Source organism: Aethalodelphis obliquidens, unplaced genomic scaffold (genome assembly GCF_003676395.1).
Source record: "Aethalodelphis obliquidens isolate GAN/ISIS:26980383/991018 unplaced genomic scaffold, ASM367639v1 scaffold34, whole genome shotgun sequence".
NCBI classification, from domain to species: domain Eukaryota; kingdom Metazoa; phylum Chordata; class Mammalia; order Artiodactyla; family Delphinidae; genus Aethalodelphis; species Aethalodelphis obliquidens.
This window is the reverse complement of record NW_020837978.1, coordinates 16,597,253-16,617,198: the sequence shown is the minus strand read 5'-3', so window position 1 is coordinate 16,617,198 and position 19,946 is coordinate 16,597,253. Positions and strand designations below refer to the sequence as shown.

Genomic DNA, 19,946 nt, shown 5'->3' with positions numbered 1-19,946 from the left:
AAAATGGGCAGAAGACCTAAATAGACATTTCACCAAGGAAGACACACAGATAGCCAAGAGGCACATGAAAAGATGCTCAACATCACTAATTATTAGAGAGATGAAAATCGAAACTACAATGAGGTATCGCCTCACGCTGGTCAGAATGGCCATTATCAAAAAATCTAGAAGCAATAAATGCTGGAAAGGGTGTGGTAAAAAGGGAACCCTCCTGCACTGTTGGTGGGAATGTAAATTGATCCAACCACTATGGAAAACAATATGGAGGTTCCTTAAAAAACTAAAAATAGAACTACCATATGACCCAGCAATCCCACTGCTGGGCATATACCTGGAAAAACCGTAATTCAGAAAGAGTCATGTACCACAATGTTCACTGCAGCACTATTTACAATAGCCAGGACATGGAACCGACCTAAATGTCCATTGACAGATGAATGGATAAAGAAGATGTGGCACATATATACAATGGAATATTACTCAGTCATGAAAAGAAACGAAATTGAGTTATCTGTAGTGAGGTGGATGGACCTAGAGTCTGTCATACCGAGTGAAATAAGTCAGAAAGAGAAACACAAATATCGTATGCTAACGCATATATATGGAATCTAAGAAAAAGAAAATGGTGCTAACGAACCTAGTTGCAGGGCAGGAATGAAGAGGTAGACATAGAAAATGGACTTGAGGACATGGGGTGGGAGGGCGAAGCTGGGGCGAAGTGAGAGTAGCATCGATGTAAATACACTACCGAATGTAAAATAGTTGGCTGGTGGGAAGCAGCAGCATAGCACAGGGAGATCTGCTCAGTGCTTGGTGATGACCTAGAGGGATGGGATAGGGAGGATGGGAGGGAGGTTCAAGAGGGAGGGGATATGGGGACACGTGTATGCATATGGCTGATTCGCTCTGTTGTATAACAGAAGCTAACAGTATTGTGAAGCAACTATACTCCAATAAAGATCCATTAAAAAAAAAAGGAACAAGGAGCTCTTTATGTACTGATTGAAATTATCTCCAAGATACACTGTAAAGTGAAAAAGAGAAGAATTTGTAGTATGTTAGCATCTGAATTAAAAAGGGCATGTATCTACATAAAGACGCATAGGAAGGTATGTGTTTCTACATGCAGAAAACAACTCTAGAAGCATATACACAAAACCAAAAACAGTGATTGCCTCTGGAGGGGAACAGGGATCTGTAGGATGGTGTTAGGAGGGACACTTTCTTTGAGCATGGTTTCAAGTGCGTGTATTACCTATTTTACAATTAAAAACCAAGAACAAACTTAGCGCATCCTCCCACAGCTGTGGTCATTACTACTGGAACATTCCGATTGTGTAGTGACATGGACAGAGCACCAAACTGGGAATTAAAAGGCTGAGTTTTCACCTTGTATTTGCTGTGGGATAATAATGGGTAAGTACTTTGTACAGTTATGGTATGCAGAGCAAAAGAAGAACGAAACACACTTCATATATACAACACATTAAATTCTAGTCCACCATTCAGGGTCTTCCCCTGGAGAGGGGAAAAAAAGACAAGTGAGATATGATCTTTGTCCTGTAGACATCCTCAGTGTAACAGGAGAAAACAGTTGTATCAACAATACATATGTATCAGAGCAAAATAATTACAATGCAATGTTTGCTGCCAACCCCTCTATTGCCCTATTGGGTTATAAGCATTTATGCCTGCCCCTTAGGAAAAAACTCATGATTGTTGAATGGCACTGAATTCTAAGAGCATGACAACTCAAAATAATACAGACATATGCATGTCATAGTGATAGCATGACAACAATTTTCTGTGAGCATCAGAAAGGATGCAAAGAAGGTAAACTTAAACTGGGTCATGAAAGATGAGTAAGAATTCAACAGGACAAGAGAGACTTTTCTTTACGTGTACAAGAGGTGGGCAGGGGGATTACATGAGCTCCCTGGTTTAAGAAGGGAGAATGGACGGACCCAGTGTTGATTTTCTGTGTTACTGTCTCCAGGGGAAAGGAAGTAAGTTCCAGAATATGCCAGCAGGTTGAAGATCCCAAGAATTACACCCCATACACTCCAAGCAGGAACATACTAGAGGGTAAAAAGCAAAACCATCTGAGAAATTGGGTGGAGAGATGGAAAAGTATGTGGCATAGTAAGGAAACATGAGCACAAAGAATGGATAGGGAGAAAGACAAAGTGAAAAACAATGGAAAGGAAGCACACAGCTCCAGAGGTACAGGGGCTACGTTAACTACATCGTTTAAAATTAAATTAGAAAGAGTTGAAGCTCCCATCTCTTCTCCCTGCCAGTATTTCATCAGTGCTGATAAAGCTGTAGAGAAAAAACCTCCTTGAGCCTTCTACCATCTACAGACTTAGAAAACTGCTTGTGTAGCAGTGGAACATAAACCACAACTGGGAAAGAGCAGGACCTAGACACCAGGATCTGGAGAGGAAGACAAAAGACCAAGGCTATTATTGTTCTGGGGGCTGGGGATGGAGAGCTGGATTTATAAGTGATTTGTTTCTTTAGTTTGTTTAAAAAAATGTTCCATTATCTTTACAACAAGAATACATGTATTTAAAGCCAGAAATTTTGGCTTCTTAAGTATGGTTATTTGTTCTCGGGTAAAGAAGGTCATGGTTAATGCGCCCATTGCATCCTACATAACGTGAGGATAATAGCCACTGTCAAGGAAAATCGTGTGAACTTATTCATCTAATATGTATTAAATTTTACTCAATAAAAAAAGAAACCTGTAAAAAAAATTAAATTAGAAAAAGAAAGTGCTAATAAGAAATAAAGAGTGAGGAATACAGACAAAAAAGCAGCTTTAAAATTACCCCCCTCCAAAAAAAAAGGCCTAAATTGAATGAGAGATTTCTGTTGTATGATTATATGCTGGATTATTATACTTTACAGTAACTAAAAGTGGAATATTCTCCTTTCTCACCCATGTGTGTGCCGTATAACGATAGAGCTAAATTATAAAGAACTCGAGCTTTTAAAACTTTTATTTTTATTTGACACGTGCATTTAAAATACCTCTGGACATCTGAAGAGCACCCAAAGGTACAGTGTTGAATAATGGAAAATATTAACAATCATTAAAAAAAGCTGTTTACCTTATTTTCTTCCAGGTACCAAAAGTCTCTAGCTTTCTAATTTCAAGAGAAGAGTGTTAATGTATACATTAAAAAAGCATCATAGATACTAACTGTAATTATGTCTTCTTAACCTTGCACAGAATGAATTATTGGCCCATGGAAATATTTTCATTTCACTATTCTTTGTCAAGAGAATTCTGGAAATTGTGCAAGTCAGAATCTGTATCGAAGGCTGGTGATCATGGGAGAGTGGTACAAGACTGGGGCCTTTAGCCGCTGTTCATAATGTGCTGAGGAAGACAGAGGCCAGGCCTGGGGAGCCAACTCTGCAAACAGCATCAACTCACACTGCACCAATCAAAGGATTTTCAACCATCTGAAAACTTGAGCAGCAGAGCTAGAGACGAAAAAAATCAGTACCAGCATCCTCATTTCGCTAGTGGATGCCTGCACTACTGCTTTAAGCACCACCGGCATTAATGCTTTTTAGTGCATCTCAATAAAAATAACTTCAGCTACAAAGAAGTCATTAACATATTTTACGATAAAATGTATTGCTGAGAAACAAAGTGTACTTTTTCGGGGGGTGTTGAAAATTCCTCCTTGAAAATAAGGTACGGGCACTTTTTTTTTTTTTTTTTTTTTAATGCGGTACGCGGGCCTCTCACAGGCTCCGGACGCGCAGGCTCAGCGGCCATGGCTCACGGGCCCGCTCTGCGAAATGTGGGATCCTCCTGGACCGGGGCACGAACCCGTGTCCCCTGCATCGGCAGGCGGACTCTCAACCACTGCGCCACCAGGGAAGCCCGGTACAGGCACTTTTTAATTTAACTTCTCTTTGTGTCTTCCAAGCAATTTTCCAAACAGGTTTCCCAGGATAAAACATGGTCATAAGATTTTAGAGAACAAAAGTTAAATGAGTAACTTGCTTTATCTTCTTAATTAAAATTGTGAATGTTTGAAAAACTATGTCTGACATTGGTGTCAGCCTTTGACAGGGAGGCCACGCACATTATACAACGATGGTGTCAGGAGTAGGAAGAAACTTGCTCATATCCTTCACATTATATACAGCGGAGGTTTTAAAATCATTTTTTATTTCATTCCATGTTGGATATTCTTTTCCCTTTCATCTATCTCAATTTGTTGAAGTGAAAAGTGTAATGTACATGCAGCTGGGGTTGCCAGATAAAAACAACACACCCACTTACATATGAATTTCAGATAAATAAATTTTTTTTGATAAATGAATAAATTTTTAGTATAAATAAGTCCCATATATTGCATGGGACATACTTATACTAAAAAACAAAAACAAACAAACCAAAAAACCCCTCACTGTTTATCTGAAGTTCAAATGTAACTGGGTGTCCTGCATTTTCATTTGTTAACTGGCAACCCAACATGCAACAGGCCTAACATATCAAGCGGAGGGTGTGGTAGCTAAGTGTGTTGTTGGGAAAGGTTGGTAAGTGGTAGCGCCCACTGGTGGTGAGACATAGAAAAAAGTTTGGGGCAGGTATGTATCAAGAAGGAAAGAGACTGGTGATATGTTTTAACTGCATGCAAAGACTGATGTTCGAGGGCCAGCATGGGGGTGACTGCTGGAGCAGTCAGAGGCAAGCAGCCCGGGGATGAGTGGTACATGCACACACTCTGGCTCTCGGTGCTCTCTTCCTTCCTCTGCTGATTTCTTCCTTATGCTAGTGAATTTCGTAGAGGCAGGTACACAATCAATGACAGTAGAAACTGAGATACTTTTAGGCCTGATAAATAATTTAAAATATAGTAACTGCCATTTCTATGTAGATTTTCTTTTTTATTTATTTTTAAATTGAGGTATAATTGAAATACATTATGTTAGTTTCAGGTGTACAACATAATGATTCAATATTTGTCTACACTACAAAACGATCACAATGGGCCCAGTTAACATGTCAGCATATATACAAAATTTTCTTCTTTTAATGAGAACTTTTAAGATTTACTCTCTTGGCGACTTTCAAATACACAATACAATATTATTAACTATAGTTGCCATGCTGTACATTGCATCTCCACGACTTATTTTATAACTGGAAGTTTGCACCTTTTAACTCCCTTCACCCATTTCTCCCACCTGCCTCAGCCTGCCTCTGGAAACCATCAATCTGATTTTTTTTTTTAATCTGTAAGTTTGTTTTGTTTTGTTTTAGAGTCCACATTTAAGTGAGATCATACGGTATTTGTCTTTCTGTGCCTGACTTATTTCACTTAGCATAATACCCTCAAGGTCCATTCATGTTGCTGCAAATAGCAAGACTCCCTTTTATGGCTAAATAACATTCCATTGTGTGTGTGTGTATATACACACACCTCATTTTCCTTATCCATTCATCTGTCGATGAACACTTAGGTCGTTTCCATGTCTTGACTATCGTAAATAATGCTGCAATGAACAATGGGGTGTATACATCTTGTTGAGTTAGTGTTTTTATTTTCTTTGGATAAATACCCAGAAGTGGAATTGTTGGATCATTTGGTAGTTGTTTTTAATTCTTTGAGGAACTGCCATACTGTTTTCCACAGAGGCATGGCCAGCAATAGTGCACAAGGGTCCCCTTTTCTGCAGATCCTCGCCAACACTTATTGCTTGACTTTTTGATGACAGCCATTCTGACAGGTGTGAGGTGATATCTCACTGCGGTTTTGATCTGCAGTTCCCTGATGATTAGCGATGCTGAGCATCTTTTCAGGCGCCTGTTGGTCATCTGTATATCTTCTTTGGTAAAATGTCTATTCTGATCCTCTGCCCACTTTTTAATTGGATTGTTTGTGGGGTTTTTTTACTATTGAGTTGTAAGAATTCTTTACATATTTTGGCTATTAAGCTCTTACCAGATACATGATTTGCAAATATTTTCTTCCATTTGCTAGGTTGCCTTTTCATTTAGTTGATAGTTTCCTTTGCGGTACAGAAGCTTTTTAGTTTCATGTAGTCCCACTTGTTTATTTTTGCTTCTGTTGCCTTTTAGATTTTCTTTTGATTAATTTTTTATCAGTACTTTTATACTGAATGTTAGCAAAATATTTGATCATGAACTTTGTTTTCCCCTATTGCTGATATTTCCCGGGAGTAGCTGGGCGGGAAGGTGGAGGGAGGAGAATATGCTTATACTAGATAGGACATTTAGTCAGGACCTGGGGAACTTTCTGACTTTTGCCTCATGACGCCACCTGCCCATAAGACAAGTTGCAAATGCTAGCTGGCGTCCTGATAGATGGAACAGGACAGCAGTCTACCAGTTTCTAACCTGCCCTGCTGCCACTTTCTCATCTCCACTGGACTTCAGTTGATTCTCCTCAACCTTTCTCTGGGCTCTAGGGTTTTAGGCTGGCGTGCCCTGTTTCCCTGGCTTGGACATCCCCTGCTGTTTTGGCCCTAAAGAACTCCCATCCTTTGGCTGGAACTTGCCCCATTCCCACCCTCACAGAGCGGAGCTGAAAGGAGAGCACGGTGAACAGGGCTCTGTGAGTAAAAGTGTGCCCGACAGTGTTTGGCAGTCATCTGTTAGTCTCTGATGGTAGCAGCCCTGATGTACAGCTTAAATCAAGTGTCCTTTGCCCCAGGCTGATGGTGAATGAATCAGACAGGGGAAGAGTGGAGGTGAGGGTGGCCGTGGTCAGCACAAGCTTGGCTGCTTTACTGTCTGCTTTACAGGGAGGCCAGTCAATGGAATCCTTGACACTCTTCCCCCGGACTGTTGCTGTCCTTTCTCTCTCCTTATTCCTTCTCCTACCTCTGTTTCTACATAGAGTTTGCCTATTTAGATTTAGGGGTTGGAGAGAAAGAGGCAGGGTAAGAAGGCCCACCCTGACCTTGAACTTAAGCTGTGTTTGTCAGCCCACCTTTATCAGAGCCTCTTACTCAGCAGATTTGCAGCTACTCATGGCAGAGGGGTGATGGGCATGGACTCTGGAGCTAGAATGCTCTATAACTTACTAGCTGTGTGACCTTGAGCAGTTACTTAACTGTGTCTCAGTTTCCTCATCTATAAAACAGGGGATAATAACAGTACTTACTGGGTTGGTATACAGATTAAATGAGTTATGTGTATATGTAAAGCTTTGAGAATATTACCAGTTACAGGGTGTGCTGTAAGTAGCTTAATAATAATGATAATATAACAATAATAATAATGGTCCAATCAGATTCCAGTCTCCTTGTCAATCCTCAGGGTAACTGCCAGAGCAGAATTCTGACATCTATGGGTCCCTGGATATATCATTTTAACGTCACCACAATCTCTGCCATTTACACATACTTCCATACCACCTGTCCCTGCGTTTACAGTAACAAGGTAAATTAAATCAACACGTAAAAAAATAATGTTTGATTTTTAGAACAATGCCATGTTAGAAGGAAAAGAAGAAAATACACAGGTACAATGTCAAAGTTAGGCTCAAGGAAACATGACCTGTTACTCAACTTGAATCACAAGCTGAGGGAAGTTAAAAATGAGGAAAATGCTTTTGGATCAGGTTGGCATTCATCAGGAAGCAAAAGCGTGGCTAGAGATACCTATTGCTGAAGCTGGAAGCAGCTGAACTGTATCTGCCTCTTTGGCAACAATTATATGGTCACCTAGAGAGGGAAGCACAGATTTTACACCAAAAGAGCTTTTCAGTAATGTCCATTATTCTGAGGCTGAGTTATTCAACCGACTTTAGAGTGGAGTTCATGGAGCCAATGAAATGGGTTTAATATTTACTGAAGCGCTCACTTCCTTGGGTTTCAAGGCCATAACCCGAGCATGGTTTTAGTATGACACATGTTAACACGACAGTAAGGGAACTCAAACAGTTAGAAGCTAATCCAATTGCTCCTGATACTTAGCAACATCCCGAAAATTACTTTTTAGACATTTTTTAGTCTTTGCCAGAGATGGGGAACGGAGGTAAGCGCACAAATGGCTTTGGCCAACGTGCTGTAGAGAACTGTTTTAAGCATGGCAAAAACATGCCAAATCAATAACTTGTCTCTTTCTCTGCATGTGCCATGAAAATCTGGCTATCGTAGAGGGCTGGATCCATTAAAAACTGAATTTGCTGTTTCCAGACAGCAGATAGCTCAAAGCTCAACAGGGCCAGCAGGCAACAATCCAAGTCTGCATCTCCCTCTCTAAAGCGCAACCCACAGCACTCTGCTGCTGCATGACGTTATTCAAAGCACAGGGGATGAGGAAGGTTTGACAGCATTGTAGCTGCCTGAGGATGGAGTCAAATGGCCATTATTCTTCAAACATAAAGAGCTGGATAAAGTAACTTTTATCTTAAATCACTAGATATATTTGATTAATGGAGAAATGTAAATCAATACATGATTTTCCGAAACGAAACTGTCCCTTTTGCTTAAGGTATGATATATGTATTTATGAAACTTGATGTCATAGAGACTACTAATCTCTTAAGGGAGGAAAGGGGGTTGTATAACTGAAGACTTTTTCTGTCCCAAGACTTCTGAAATAGATTGGGCTTCTGCCCAAATGAAGCCGCAGAAAATATAATTTTACATTTTTTATTATATAGCTCACTGTGCACTAGGAGATATGAATTCCTGCAAGTGGTTGTATTCACGACAGTTCTTAAGGTAGTCTTAGAAGGGTGGATAAGAGAAATACATATCAACTTTTTTTGTACACTTAATACTTCAGTTAAAAATGCATCGTACTGATTCACTGCTTACAAGTATTCACTCAAGTTATGCCTAGAGTAATCTTTAGGATAAAAATATCTTATAATAATTCTCAAAGGCTTTAATATTTTTACAGCGTCTAATTATATGAATGAATAATTTGGGGGAAGACTGATTCTACCCTTCTCATCTTTTATGCTCCCACATATTTTCTGTCCTTAACCCAATTACCAATACATGTTCAACCATTCTTTCACTATTTCTCTTTTATTAAACCACTCTCTATAGTAATACGTACTTCATTTATCCAACCTTATTAAGAACCAGCTGTTCCTAAGACAGTTTTCAAGATAAATGAAATTTATTCGTAAAATAGTTTGTAAAAATAGATTATACACATCTCTACTATTTTTAAACAAAACATCTGTTTCTTGATATAATTTTGGTCCAATTATTTTATTCCGAGACTACAAAAATGTATTACAGGGATGTTTGGGTCCAAATGAAGGGGAATTGGGCAGCTGCACTTTTAGAGTCCTTCTGTTAATGACTTAGAGTTTTTATGGCCTTGTCCTTGCCTTCACTTTGTATGCGGCCACTGCTTAATGGAGCTCTGACTTCTTGAAGCAATAACTACCCTCTTTTTAACTGCTGCTAGGGTTGACTGTGGTTTGAGAAGCCAGGCATCTATGTGTGTTAGAACTATTAAAAAAAAAAAACAAAACTGGACTGTTTGTGGATGGAGAACTGAAGAAGTAATGAGGCGGGGAGAGAGAATTAGATGATTTTGACAGTCTGGGCCTAGGCTGGCTTACTTTCAGGTTCCGGGCTGTGTTTTTGACGGCTAAGATTGCTACATAAAATCCCTCGGAGTGAGTGATTTTCTATCTATTCACATGCTAACTTATCAAGTGTATTCACACGCAGCTGTTTTTTTGGACAGGTGAGTTTGTTTACAGTTCAAGTGATACATGTCTATGTGTGTAGAAAAATCATTAAAAAAAATTGGTCACCAAAAAGACAAAGAAAAGTTTATTGCACCAACACAGGAGCCATATAATAATGTTTCTACTTGTCCATTGATTTATGTACGAAATGTAGAACATTTTACAAATGTAGAAAATTATTAAAACAACAACAGTCACTAAAAGAAAATGAGAAGCCTACTTCACAAAATACAGAAACTATAACAGTGACAGCCTGTTAAAAACTCACTTTTAATGGTCAAGTATATATTAATTCATATAGATTATTTGTTAAAATAATCTCTGCCCCTTAAGTTCCATTAAGAGTTCTAATAAAAGAATAATGGAATAGGAACTTATTCAATTTTGCAGATGTTAAAAACCACTATAGATCTAAACAGAACTGTGTACTTTTTTCTTTCCAAGTATTTTCATATTTTATAGTAGCTTTTTACAATAGCAGATTATAAAAAACATCTGTGTTTAGCTAATAAACCTAGATTTCTCCAAACACATAATTCTGATAAAATCTAACAAGAAAGAAAAGAAGTAAGGAAGGAAGGAAGGAAGGAAATAAGAGAGAGAGAGACATCTTTTATATGCATGGCAATATTTTCATCAGGCCAAAGATAAAAAGCATATGCTAATTTGCATACCTTTAATAAAAGTGTTCTAATTATAGCCTATTCTACTTACCTGTGACTTCTCCAAAGGAAAAATTCAACTCCAGGTTGGCTGTCTGTGAAGTGGAAGACCTCTATCCCTATAATCTTCCTGGTAGTTAGTATGTGTTTTCAGAAATTCCAAGCTATGTTTATTATGTGTTTATCAAAATAACAGAGGAAAGAATATAATGTTCAAAATACAATCAGATTACCTGCTGCTTTGGATTCCCTTTACCAATGTTCCCTTTTATTAGGATAGATAAGTGGGAATTAGGTTTGGTCAAGCCTTTCTGTGTAAGTTTGTATTATGAGAACTCCCAAAAACAATTTTTTAAAAAATGGACATGGGACCAGAGACAACAATCCAAAATGAAATTCGTCCAGTCTCCAGCAAAATTTGTCTTAGAGTCTAAAAAAACAACTCAGGTATTTTTCTTAAGACTAATTTTGAATGCTCATTTTGCCCTAAGCTTTATTTGCTTTTTGCAACAGCACCTAAGAGAAAACAAACTGACCATTTACAACCTGAACAATGGCTTTACAGTATGATTAAGAAATGCACCTGGCTTCACTCAAACAACAAATTTGTTTAACCTGGTGACTTTCCTGTGTCTGGGGTCAGGCAGGAGCAGTCTTGGTTGGGGGGAAGGAAAGGAGAGCAAATATAACTGACTCACTGAGAACAAAACGGTGGTACTAACGCCCCTTTGTAATGACAACTGTTTTAACAGTTTCTTGTAGGCAAGGCTGTCATTTAAGTGACCCACTATAATTTGGGATGAAGCCCCAGGAAATTATGCCAACTCTAGAACAGGAGTTGCATTTCTGAGTTTACCCAGCATAATGAACCCACTGAAATGCTGAGTATTCCTTCTTTGGTACAAATTTACATCAAGGGAAAAATGAACAATTGCAAAGATTTAGCTGGAGAGGAAAAGAACATCACAACATTCGCTCCCGGGAGCAGACCAGAGTTTAGTTTACTTCTTGCATCATTTTTACTATGGAAAACTTCAATCATATAAAAAAATACACAGAGTAGAATGATGAACCCCTACAAACCAATAATTCAGTTTCAATAATCATCAACACATGGCCAACCTTATTTTACTGTGCCCTACCCACGTTCCTCCTTTGATTCTTTTTTAAAGCAAATCCCAGACAGCCTATACTTTATTTTATATAAGCTTTATATAAGCTTTTATTTATGACACGTGTATATATTTAACCTGAAGATCACTCCAGAAATCTCATTGAGCATGACATGTTTAAACCAACTTTAACCACATCTTACAAAACGTTTTACACTAACGTTTTTTCTGCCTAGAGAACGAATTTGTTCGAATATAACTGGGTAATTAAAAATGACAAAGTAACTCGAACCACAACCTTCTATTATTTTATTTATGGGGAAAAAAGGAACATTCTAATATTGAGAAAACAGTGCACGTGACTCAATCCCTGTGATTCTAGTCTTTGTGGAAACTGACCAACAAGAGACACAGTTAAAAGTAACACGGTTACCCTTGCCTGGTTGGAGCTTAGAAAATCCGGAGGAGGCAGTAAGGGACGGGAGCCAGAAGGAAAACTCTCCCCTTTCCCTTCACTACACGTAGAGAGTAAGACAGAACGCCCCCAGGCTGAACCTTGGGGGCTGCAAAACCCACTCATCAAGCAGTCCAGCTACTTCACAGTAATTTATTACCGATCTTAAAGCAAAGATCAAAAGGAACTCCATCTAGCATTTTATATTCAATTCCTCACTGCCTGATGACTAATTTGTAGAGGAATGAAGTCTTCACAAGGGAAGCCAAAATCATCTGAGGTGACTTTGATACAGTGCCACAAAGGATATGAAGAGGAAGCTGGGAGAAGCTGTGAATGGCGAAGTTCCATTAAGAGTTCTAATAAAAGAATAATGGAATTTCCCTTAACTGTGAATTAAAAAAATGTTCGAAGTGGGCAAAATTTAGACAAGTCAGGCAAAACCTCTGATTTGTCATAGCCTCTTGTTGCTGTTGTTAAATGTTACCTTCAGCCACTGTTGCATTATGTTTATTAAGTGGCATCGTCTAAAAAAAAAAAAATGCAACTTCCCCACCAGAAATCTGGCCAATCTCATTCCTTTTGCTCTTGTACTACTTATCAGCCTGCACCTTGCGCCTGCGTTGTCAGACACGCCTGGCTCGCTCGATCGCTTCCAAACAAATTGCCATATTCTGCAAAGTGACTGATTTAACTTGAAAAATGTAACTTGAAATGATAAAATTTTTAGTCTTGTGTATCGCCGCAGTCACGTGGAATATAAACACCTCTTCTGACAAATTTCTGATGCTCAAGTCAACTGTTCACTACAGAAACACTAGAAGCGATTCAAATTCTTTCAACTTCTATGAACAACTGGCACAATTTTTTCCTCCTGAATCCAGACATTTCTGTATTCTCAAATGAGGAGAGTAGTTTTCACACTACTTATTTTGGCTAGTTAAAAAATCCTTACCACATGTCTCCTTGTAGATTCATAGATAAAGATTTAAGTTTATATTAGCATTTCAACTGTGCGAATGTTTTGTTTGCTTCTGAAATCACCTCGAATTAACAGATTTACTGGAACCTTATATGATATAGAAGTTTTGTACAAGTCTCAGAATACTTTAATGTATTCCCCCCCCATGAAGATGTGGTGTTGAGCGTTTTCTTTAAAAGTTATGTTTTTTTTTTAAAAGAGAACTTATCTTTTACAAATATATGGTGAAATACTTATAAATGAAGAGATGTTTGAGAATTCTTCAAATATAGGAAGTGGAGAGTGTGGGTATAAATGAAACAAGACTGGACATGGGTCTATGAAACTATGGGAAGGGGATGCAGGGGTCATTACACTACTCGGTCTCCTGTGTAGCAAAACTCTCGGGAGTGAATGTTTCAGTTATGATTCTCGGCACTGCTTTTTGTTAGGATTTTTATTTAGAAACATAAGTTTCTGTCAGAAGCAATGGAGAACCAACAGTTGGCAGATAATATTTCAACTGTCTCTACCAATTCCAAAGCCAGGTTCGTCTACTACACTGTTTGGAAAGAAAAAACCCACCAATCAAAAAACACCCCCAAATCTGTCTTTTCACAGTCTTTGAGATTTCAGTGATGATATGTAACTAGATTTTAATATGCATAAAATAGAATTATTTTAGTTCAGAAATACAGATCTTCTCTTTTCTTCACAAGAGATAAAGAGTTAAAAAACTAAAACTGAAATATAAATGTAATTGGTAACTGTAGTTCAAAACCACTATATACTGGTGAAAAGTGTGCTATACATTCAGAAGGACTTCTACTACCCAGGAACACGAATAACATTCTTCTCTTACCTTGTGATCATATGGATTGTAAGAATGAAATACTTGAGAAAGATCTTTTGTTCTTTGCTTTTTCTGTGGAAGAAAACACAAACATGTGAGTACGCTGATGGTAAAAATATACACGCGTGTATCTGTCTGTCTGTCTGTCTGTATGTATCTGCTTTACAACATTGTTTACTTAGAGATTCCTCCTTTGTGCAAGCTGAGGGGTTACACTGTCAACCTGGGACAAATGGATATAACCAGAAACCAATGCCACTTGATGGCTATGTGGATCACTGTCACAGACCAGTCAGGCAACCTCCTTCTAGAAGGTTCCATAATTAAAACTCTATTTATAATAAATGCATAATTCAGAGACTAAAATGAAGAAGAAACTATGAAAAGAAAGAAAAACATATTTAGGACACTTTCAATTTCATTGCAACACCAACTTCAGTTACTCTTGAGTTAGGCACTAGCACGCATCCATTTAAACAAGCAATATGCCTACTTCAGGCTTCCTGGTCACAGCCTGGGTCTGTCTGCTGGAGCCTGCAGCTGTGAGGCTATCTTTGCTCTGTCACTGCTATATAGTGACACAGATATGTATATATGGCACTGTTATATATATGGTGTCTCACACACAGTAGGCCCTCAATAAATATTTGCTAAACTAATGAATAAATGAATATACCTGAGTTAGGCATAAAACTATTGCATCGGTAATGATGACATGTAAGTCTCATCCACAGTTATGAACAGAGAAGCCTCTCTTCACTTCCAATGATGTTGTCATCATTAGAAGAAGCCGGGCTTCTCCACGTCCTGTTCCTCAGTGTCTGTGACAATGGAGAAGTGTGCGGTTCTCCTATGAGAGTCGACTATAAGAACCAGCTTGTTTACTAATCCACTGTGATCTGTCCACCCCACCACAGCCACCATGAGCAATTCTGTGGATGGTTCCAGACCTTCTGTGCATGTATCTTCACACACAATTGATTACTATTACTTCCAAAGAAAAGGAATCATTCCGTATACACTGTTCTGAAATTTACTTTTTTCCTCTTCACAATTTATCCTTGCCAAACTTAAATGCTTATATATCCAGCTCTGCAATCCCTTAGACAGAGTTATGAAATCCAAAAACTTCTGAAATCTGAACTTCTTTCCTGAAATGCATTTCAGTTTATAAATATAATGATAATCTTTGCACAAACATCTTTGCCAGCTTGAATGTGTGTATTTTTTTTAAAAAAGATAAATTATGGAAGTCAGGTTGCAGGATCAAGTGGAATGCATGTTTATTACCTTGACAGACACTGTCAAGCTGCCCCCTCCCCCAACACTAGACCAGTGTGTCCTCTCATGAAGAGTGAGAGAGAAGAAGGGATTGTGGCTTAGGTTGGAAATTCTTAATTTCTCTTTTTCGTTTAAAGGTGAGAACATTTTTAAATTTAGAAAATAGATATTTTAAAAACAGATACTGAACATCATCCCAGCTGTTGATTATAGAATTTATTTCTTGGGCTTCCCTGGTGGTGCAGTGGTTGGGAGTCCGCCTGCCGGTGCAGGGGACGCGGGTTCGTGCCCCGGTCTGGGGGGGATCCCGTGTGCTACGGAGTGGCTGGGCCTGTGAGCCATGGCCGCTGGGCCTGCGCGTCCGGAGCCTGTGCTCCGCGACAGTGAGGGGCCCGCGTACCGCAAAAAAAAAAAAAAAGATAGAATTTATTTCTTGTATTTATTTTTTATACATCATAGAGTTAGCCCACTACCACGTCTCAAAATTCTGTCATGAGAGTGGTCTGTTTGTCCTTAATGCTGCCCCCAACTTGTTCCAGGTTCTATTCTGATGTTGTTAATGCTTGCCTGGTACCCACGTTTCCTAGGGAAGTGTTTCCTTCTTTAAACTCCAGCCTCCTCATGAGCGCATCTGTCACACCTCCCCTACGCCACAGGTCTAGGCAGATCCCTGGTATAGGTTCTATATGACCTTGGGCAGCTACTTGGCTCAGCAGTCAGAGCCGATATGAATTAGGACCTTGTGTTAAGAGTCATTTGTATACACTCACAGTTTTCCCAAAGATTAGTTCCCTACTTCAGAACTGTCTTTGGAGCCACAATTCCAGTTAGCAGTCCTTCAACTCACTTGGCCTGTTTCCACATTCTGACACCCACTAACAGTCATCTCTCCCTGCAGCTCAGCTAAAATTCCTACCTCCTCTGTCCAGCTCTGAGCTGTGCTTCTGACCACTGGGCTCGAAAGTAATCTAACACTCCTTTTCTCTAGAGAGCAGAGATGTATCTATAACAGTTTGGAAACAGTCCCCTGGCTCTATGAGCCCTGGAATCTGTTCTGAACAGGTCACTTGCCCGCCAAAGTTTTCATTAGCTTATAATTTTCTCTTTCCTTTCCACACACCCACTTAGTTGGTCTAACAGTTCTTGGCTTATACTTCAATCAGAAGAAAAATGACGGATATTAACACTTCCTTTGGTAAGAGACAATATAAAACACTGGGGAAATTTTATTTTCAGAAAGGAAATTATGCTTGAGAAGATAAAATAGGCAGCATATCAGTATTCAACCTAGGAGGCGTCCCAAGGGCCAATCCGTCCCTAAAGTGGCTGAGTTACCAGCTTGAGTTGGCAGGTGGATAAGGAGCATTCAGAGGTTCTTTTATGTGACCTTTTTATGTGGGTTTGGAGTTTATATCTTTATTTTGATAGCTAAAATCTAAATATACCTTCTATTATTTTGGGAAGAAAGTAGGGTATAAATAAAAAGCAAATAACACTATTCAGACTAAGCCCCAAAAGAAGACAGTGAGGAAAGGATGCCCTTTTTTTCTGACAACAAATGTATTATATACAACTGAAGTAAAGTCTTGGCTGTGAATACTGAAGGTTATATGTTACTAGTCCAGTTAACTGAATACCATTGCTATTTTTCCTGTGAGGTCAGAGTCATATAGCCCAGAACTGTATCTTTTGGGATCCAGAATAGGGATTGACAAATGATAGCCCCTGGGCCAATCCAGCCTATTGCCCATTTTTGTAAATGAAACTGTATTGAAACACAGCCACTCTCATTTTCTTATGTATTATCTATGGCTGCTTTCACGCTACAAGAGCAGAAGTTGAGTGGTTGCAACAGAGACCCTATAGTCCATAAATCCTAAAGTATTTACTATCCGGCCCTTTATGGAAAAAGTCAGCCATCTCTCACCTAGAATCTCTATCTCTGACCATGGCCACTTCTGGCAATAGTCCCTTGACCCCCAAATCAAACGAACAACTAACTGTCCAGTAAAATTCCTTGTTTCTTCTGCTCACTGAATGAAGACAGCTCAAGAATCAACCCTAATGGATATCCTGACGCATCAGGATGAACACAACAAGGAAAATAAGAATTAGCTGTCTTGCTGTCTTGTTTGTAGGATTTTGCCTTCTGGGCATTCTATATTCAGACAGAGAATGTTACAAGTTGTTTTCTAGAGCACGTTGAGATAGACGTAGGGCTTTTAGAGCCTTCTGTATTCACAACGTAACTGCGGATGGCAGAAGCTCTGAGAAGAGACCCTTACTAAGTTCTAGCACTAAAGCCAAGGAGAAGGTTTTGTGTACGAGCAACTAAAGCATGGTCATTACTGCTAGTGAGCCAGTTCCTCACGTGCAGACCATGTTAACAATACGAAGCTACAAGACCTGTTGAGCCTTGCTGTCAGCAGTTTTAACTGAAAGGAAAAGCTGAGCCAAAAATGGAACAGTTAGGTAGTTTCCTATTGCATCATAGTGTGTGTCTAAATTACCTCCCACTTTTTCGCCTGTTAAAATAAACACCTCAGTCATGCAACCACCTGTTAATTCTCCAAGTGTTCAAAAAGTAAACGTGTCAAACAAGTTGTGTGATGAACTTGGAATGAGGGTGGCCAAAGTACAGTGAATATGGCAAACATCTCCCCGCGAACAGCACGAGGTGTCTTCAAGTCCACCTCGTCATTAATCTCAAGGTCCTGGCCACAGAGATGAGAGGATGGTAAAAAGTAACTACATGCTGAGTCCTGCAGTGTCTGTGGGTTGCAGCTGGGTTTAAAAGATGAGGCAGTATGTAAATTTGGTAAAGTTTCTACATTTCTGACAAGCTGAACACCTGAAGATCTCTATCCTATAGGCATTTCCCGCCTATAGGAATTTTGAATTTCACTCTGCAAGGACAGAAAACACTGATGAACCCCTTTTATATCCATGTTTAAACTCCCTTTCAGACAAAACCAAACAAATTTAAAGGCCCCAAAGGAGGATTTTTAACAGTTCAGATTTCCAGATGATGTAATTATTTCAATTTTTTATCAAAGGTAACAAAAGAGCTCGGATCTGAAAGACATTCCACATGTGATGAGAACCTGTATTTTGAACATGAAGTTACACAATCAACTGAGTTTTAACAGTATCCACCAATTTAACTTCTCCTGGTTCCTCAAACTAATTGTTTTCTGTGCCCATTCGCTACTTGTAGATTAAAGTTTTCTCAAATAAAATAGTGTGATTATAAGGTAAAACTGTAATAATGCTACGAATGTCATTTCTACATATGGATTTTCAAAAATGATAAAACCTACAAGCTTTCAGAGAGTTCGATGTGCTTAAGGTATATTATAATAAAATATAAATGTTTCAACAAATCCTCATCATACTTTGTGGTAAGGAGACAAAAGAGCAAGTTTGAGTTTCATTGTACTGACTTCTGATTTCTGGTTCCGCACGTAAGGAACTTGGAAATTACCACTCTGTCCTCACAAGTAATAAGCTGAAAAGGCTGAAAAACCAGAAACTCAGGGAAAACTACTGCCCTCCCCCACCTGCCCCCCTCCACCCCCCTGCAACTGGAGAGACCAACAGGCAATCACTGGGAATGCAGCTTCCCAGGGCAGAGAGAATCCCTGTGGGAACCAACGCTGGGGCAGGAAAACCGGAACGATAATTGCTGGATTGTTGGAGGCCCGGTGCTAACAACTCTAAGAGCTAAGGACTCCAATGGGATTCAGTAGTAGGGGCCCTCACGATGTTGTGAGATTTACTAGAAGAAGCTCAATGAGGTTCCCACAGTAAATATCAGAGAAAATCCCCTTGGGCTTCCAGCAGAAGGAGAGGGAAAAGGAACCATTTTGAAATACACCAGTGCACTCTGTTTTTAACAAGGTCTGCCCTCAGGAGAAACTAGCTAATCAAAACTGAACCTGCTAGGGTATTATTACCAGAGCCTAACTGACCTGGTGAATGGAATACCCAACTCCAGCCCACCTAGCCATCCTATCCCACCTAAGAGGAGAGAAAAACACCGAGAAGTGCACAGTCCAGAGGTCTAGGCTAACTAAAAGACTGACATGTAATCATAGGAATGTAGAATATTTCCCCACCTCTCACATCTTGCCACATTACTAAAGGCAGTTCCTTTTAAGCAGTACATCACATCCGACTATCAATAAAAAATCACAAGGTATGCCAAAGGCAAAAAACACCCACAATTTGAAGAGACAGAGCAAAAATCACAACCAGACATGACAGAAATGTTAGAATTATCAAAAACAATTCTGATTAATACACTAAGGGCTCTAATGGATAAAGCAGACAGCAAGAACAAATGGACAATATAAGCAGAGAGATGGAAATCCTAAGAAAGAACCAAAAGAAATGTTAGAGATCAAAAATAATGTAACAGAAATGAAGAATGGCTTTATGGGTTTATTAATAGACTGAACATAGCTGAGGAAGGAATCTCTGAGCTAGAGCATGATATATCGCTAGAATCCTCAAAAACTACAAAGCAGAGAACAAAGACTGAAAGAAAAGAGAACAGAATATCCAAAGGCTGTGGGATAACTAAAAAAGGTATGACATATGTGGTTATGGAATGACCAGGAGGAGAAGAAAGAGAGAAAAGAAAAGAAGAAATATTTGAAACAAGAATGACTGAGAATTTCCCCAAACTAAGGTCAGATACCAAACCACAAATCCAGGAAGCTCAGTGAACACGAAGCAGGACACATGCCAAGAAAACTACACCTTGGCATATCGTTTTCAAATTACAGTAAATCAAAGATAAAGAAAAAAATCCTGAAAGAAGCCAGAGGGGAAAAAACACATTACCTATAGACAACAAAGGTAAGAGTTCCATTTAACTTCTCCGTAGAAACCATGAAGGC

General features: G+C 39.1%; 1 protein-coding gene across 6 annotated transcripts in view; it reads right to left on the bottom strand.

The window, feature by feature from the left end:
* The window catches only part of CDKAL1 (CDKAL1 threonylcarbamoyladenosine tRNA methylthiotransferase), a 665,364-nt gene that overhangs the window by 124,781 nt on the left and 520,637 nt on the right, over positions 1–19,946 (bottom strand). For all 6 annotated transcript variants that reach the window (XM_027128491.1, XM_027128492.1, XM_027128496.1 and 3 more), the window contains one exon: positions 13,771–13,833. In XM_027128491.1, the coding sequence (XP_026984292.1) occupies positions 13,771–13,833 (63 nt within the window). The remainder of the gene's footprint in view (positions 1–13,770; positions 13,834–19,946) is intronic.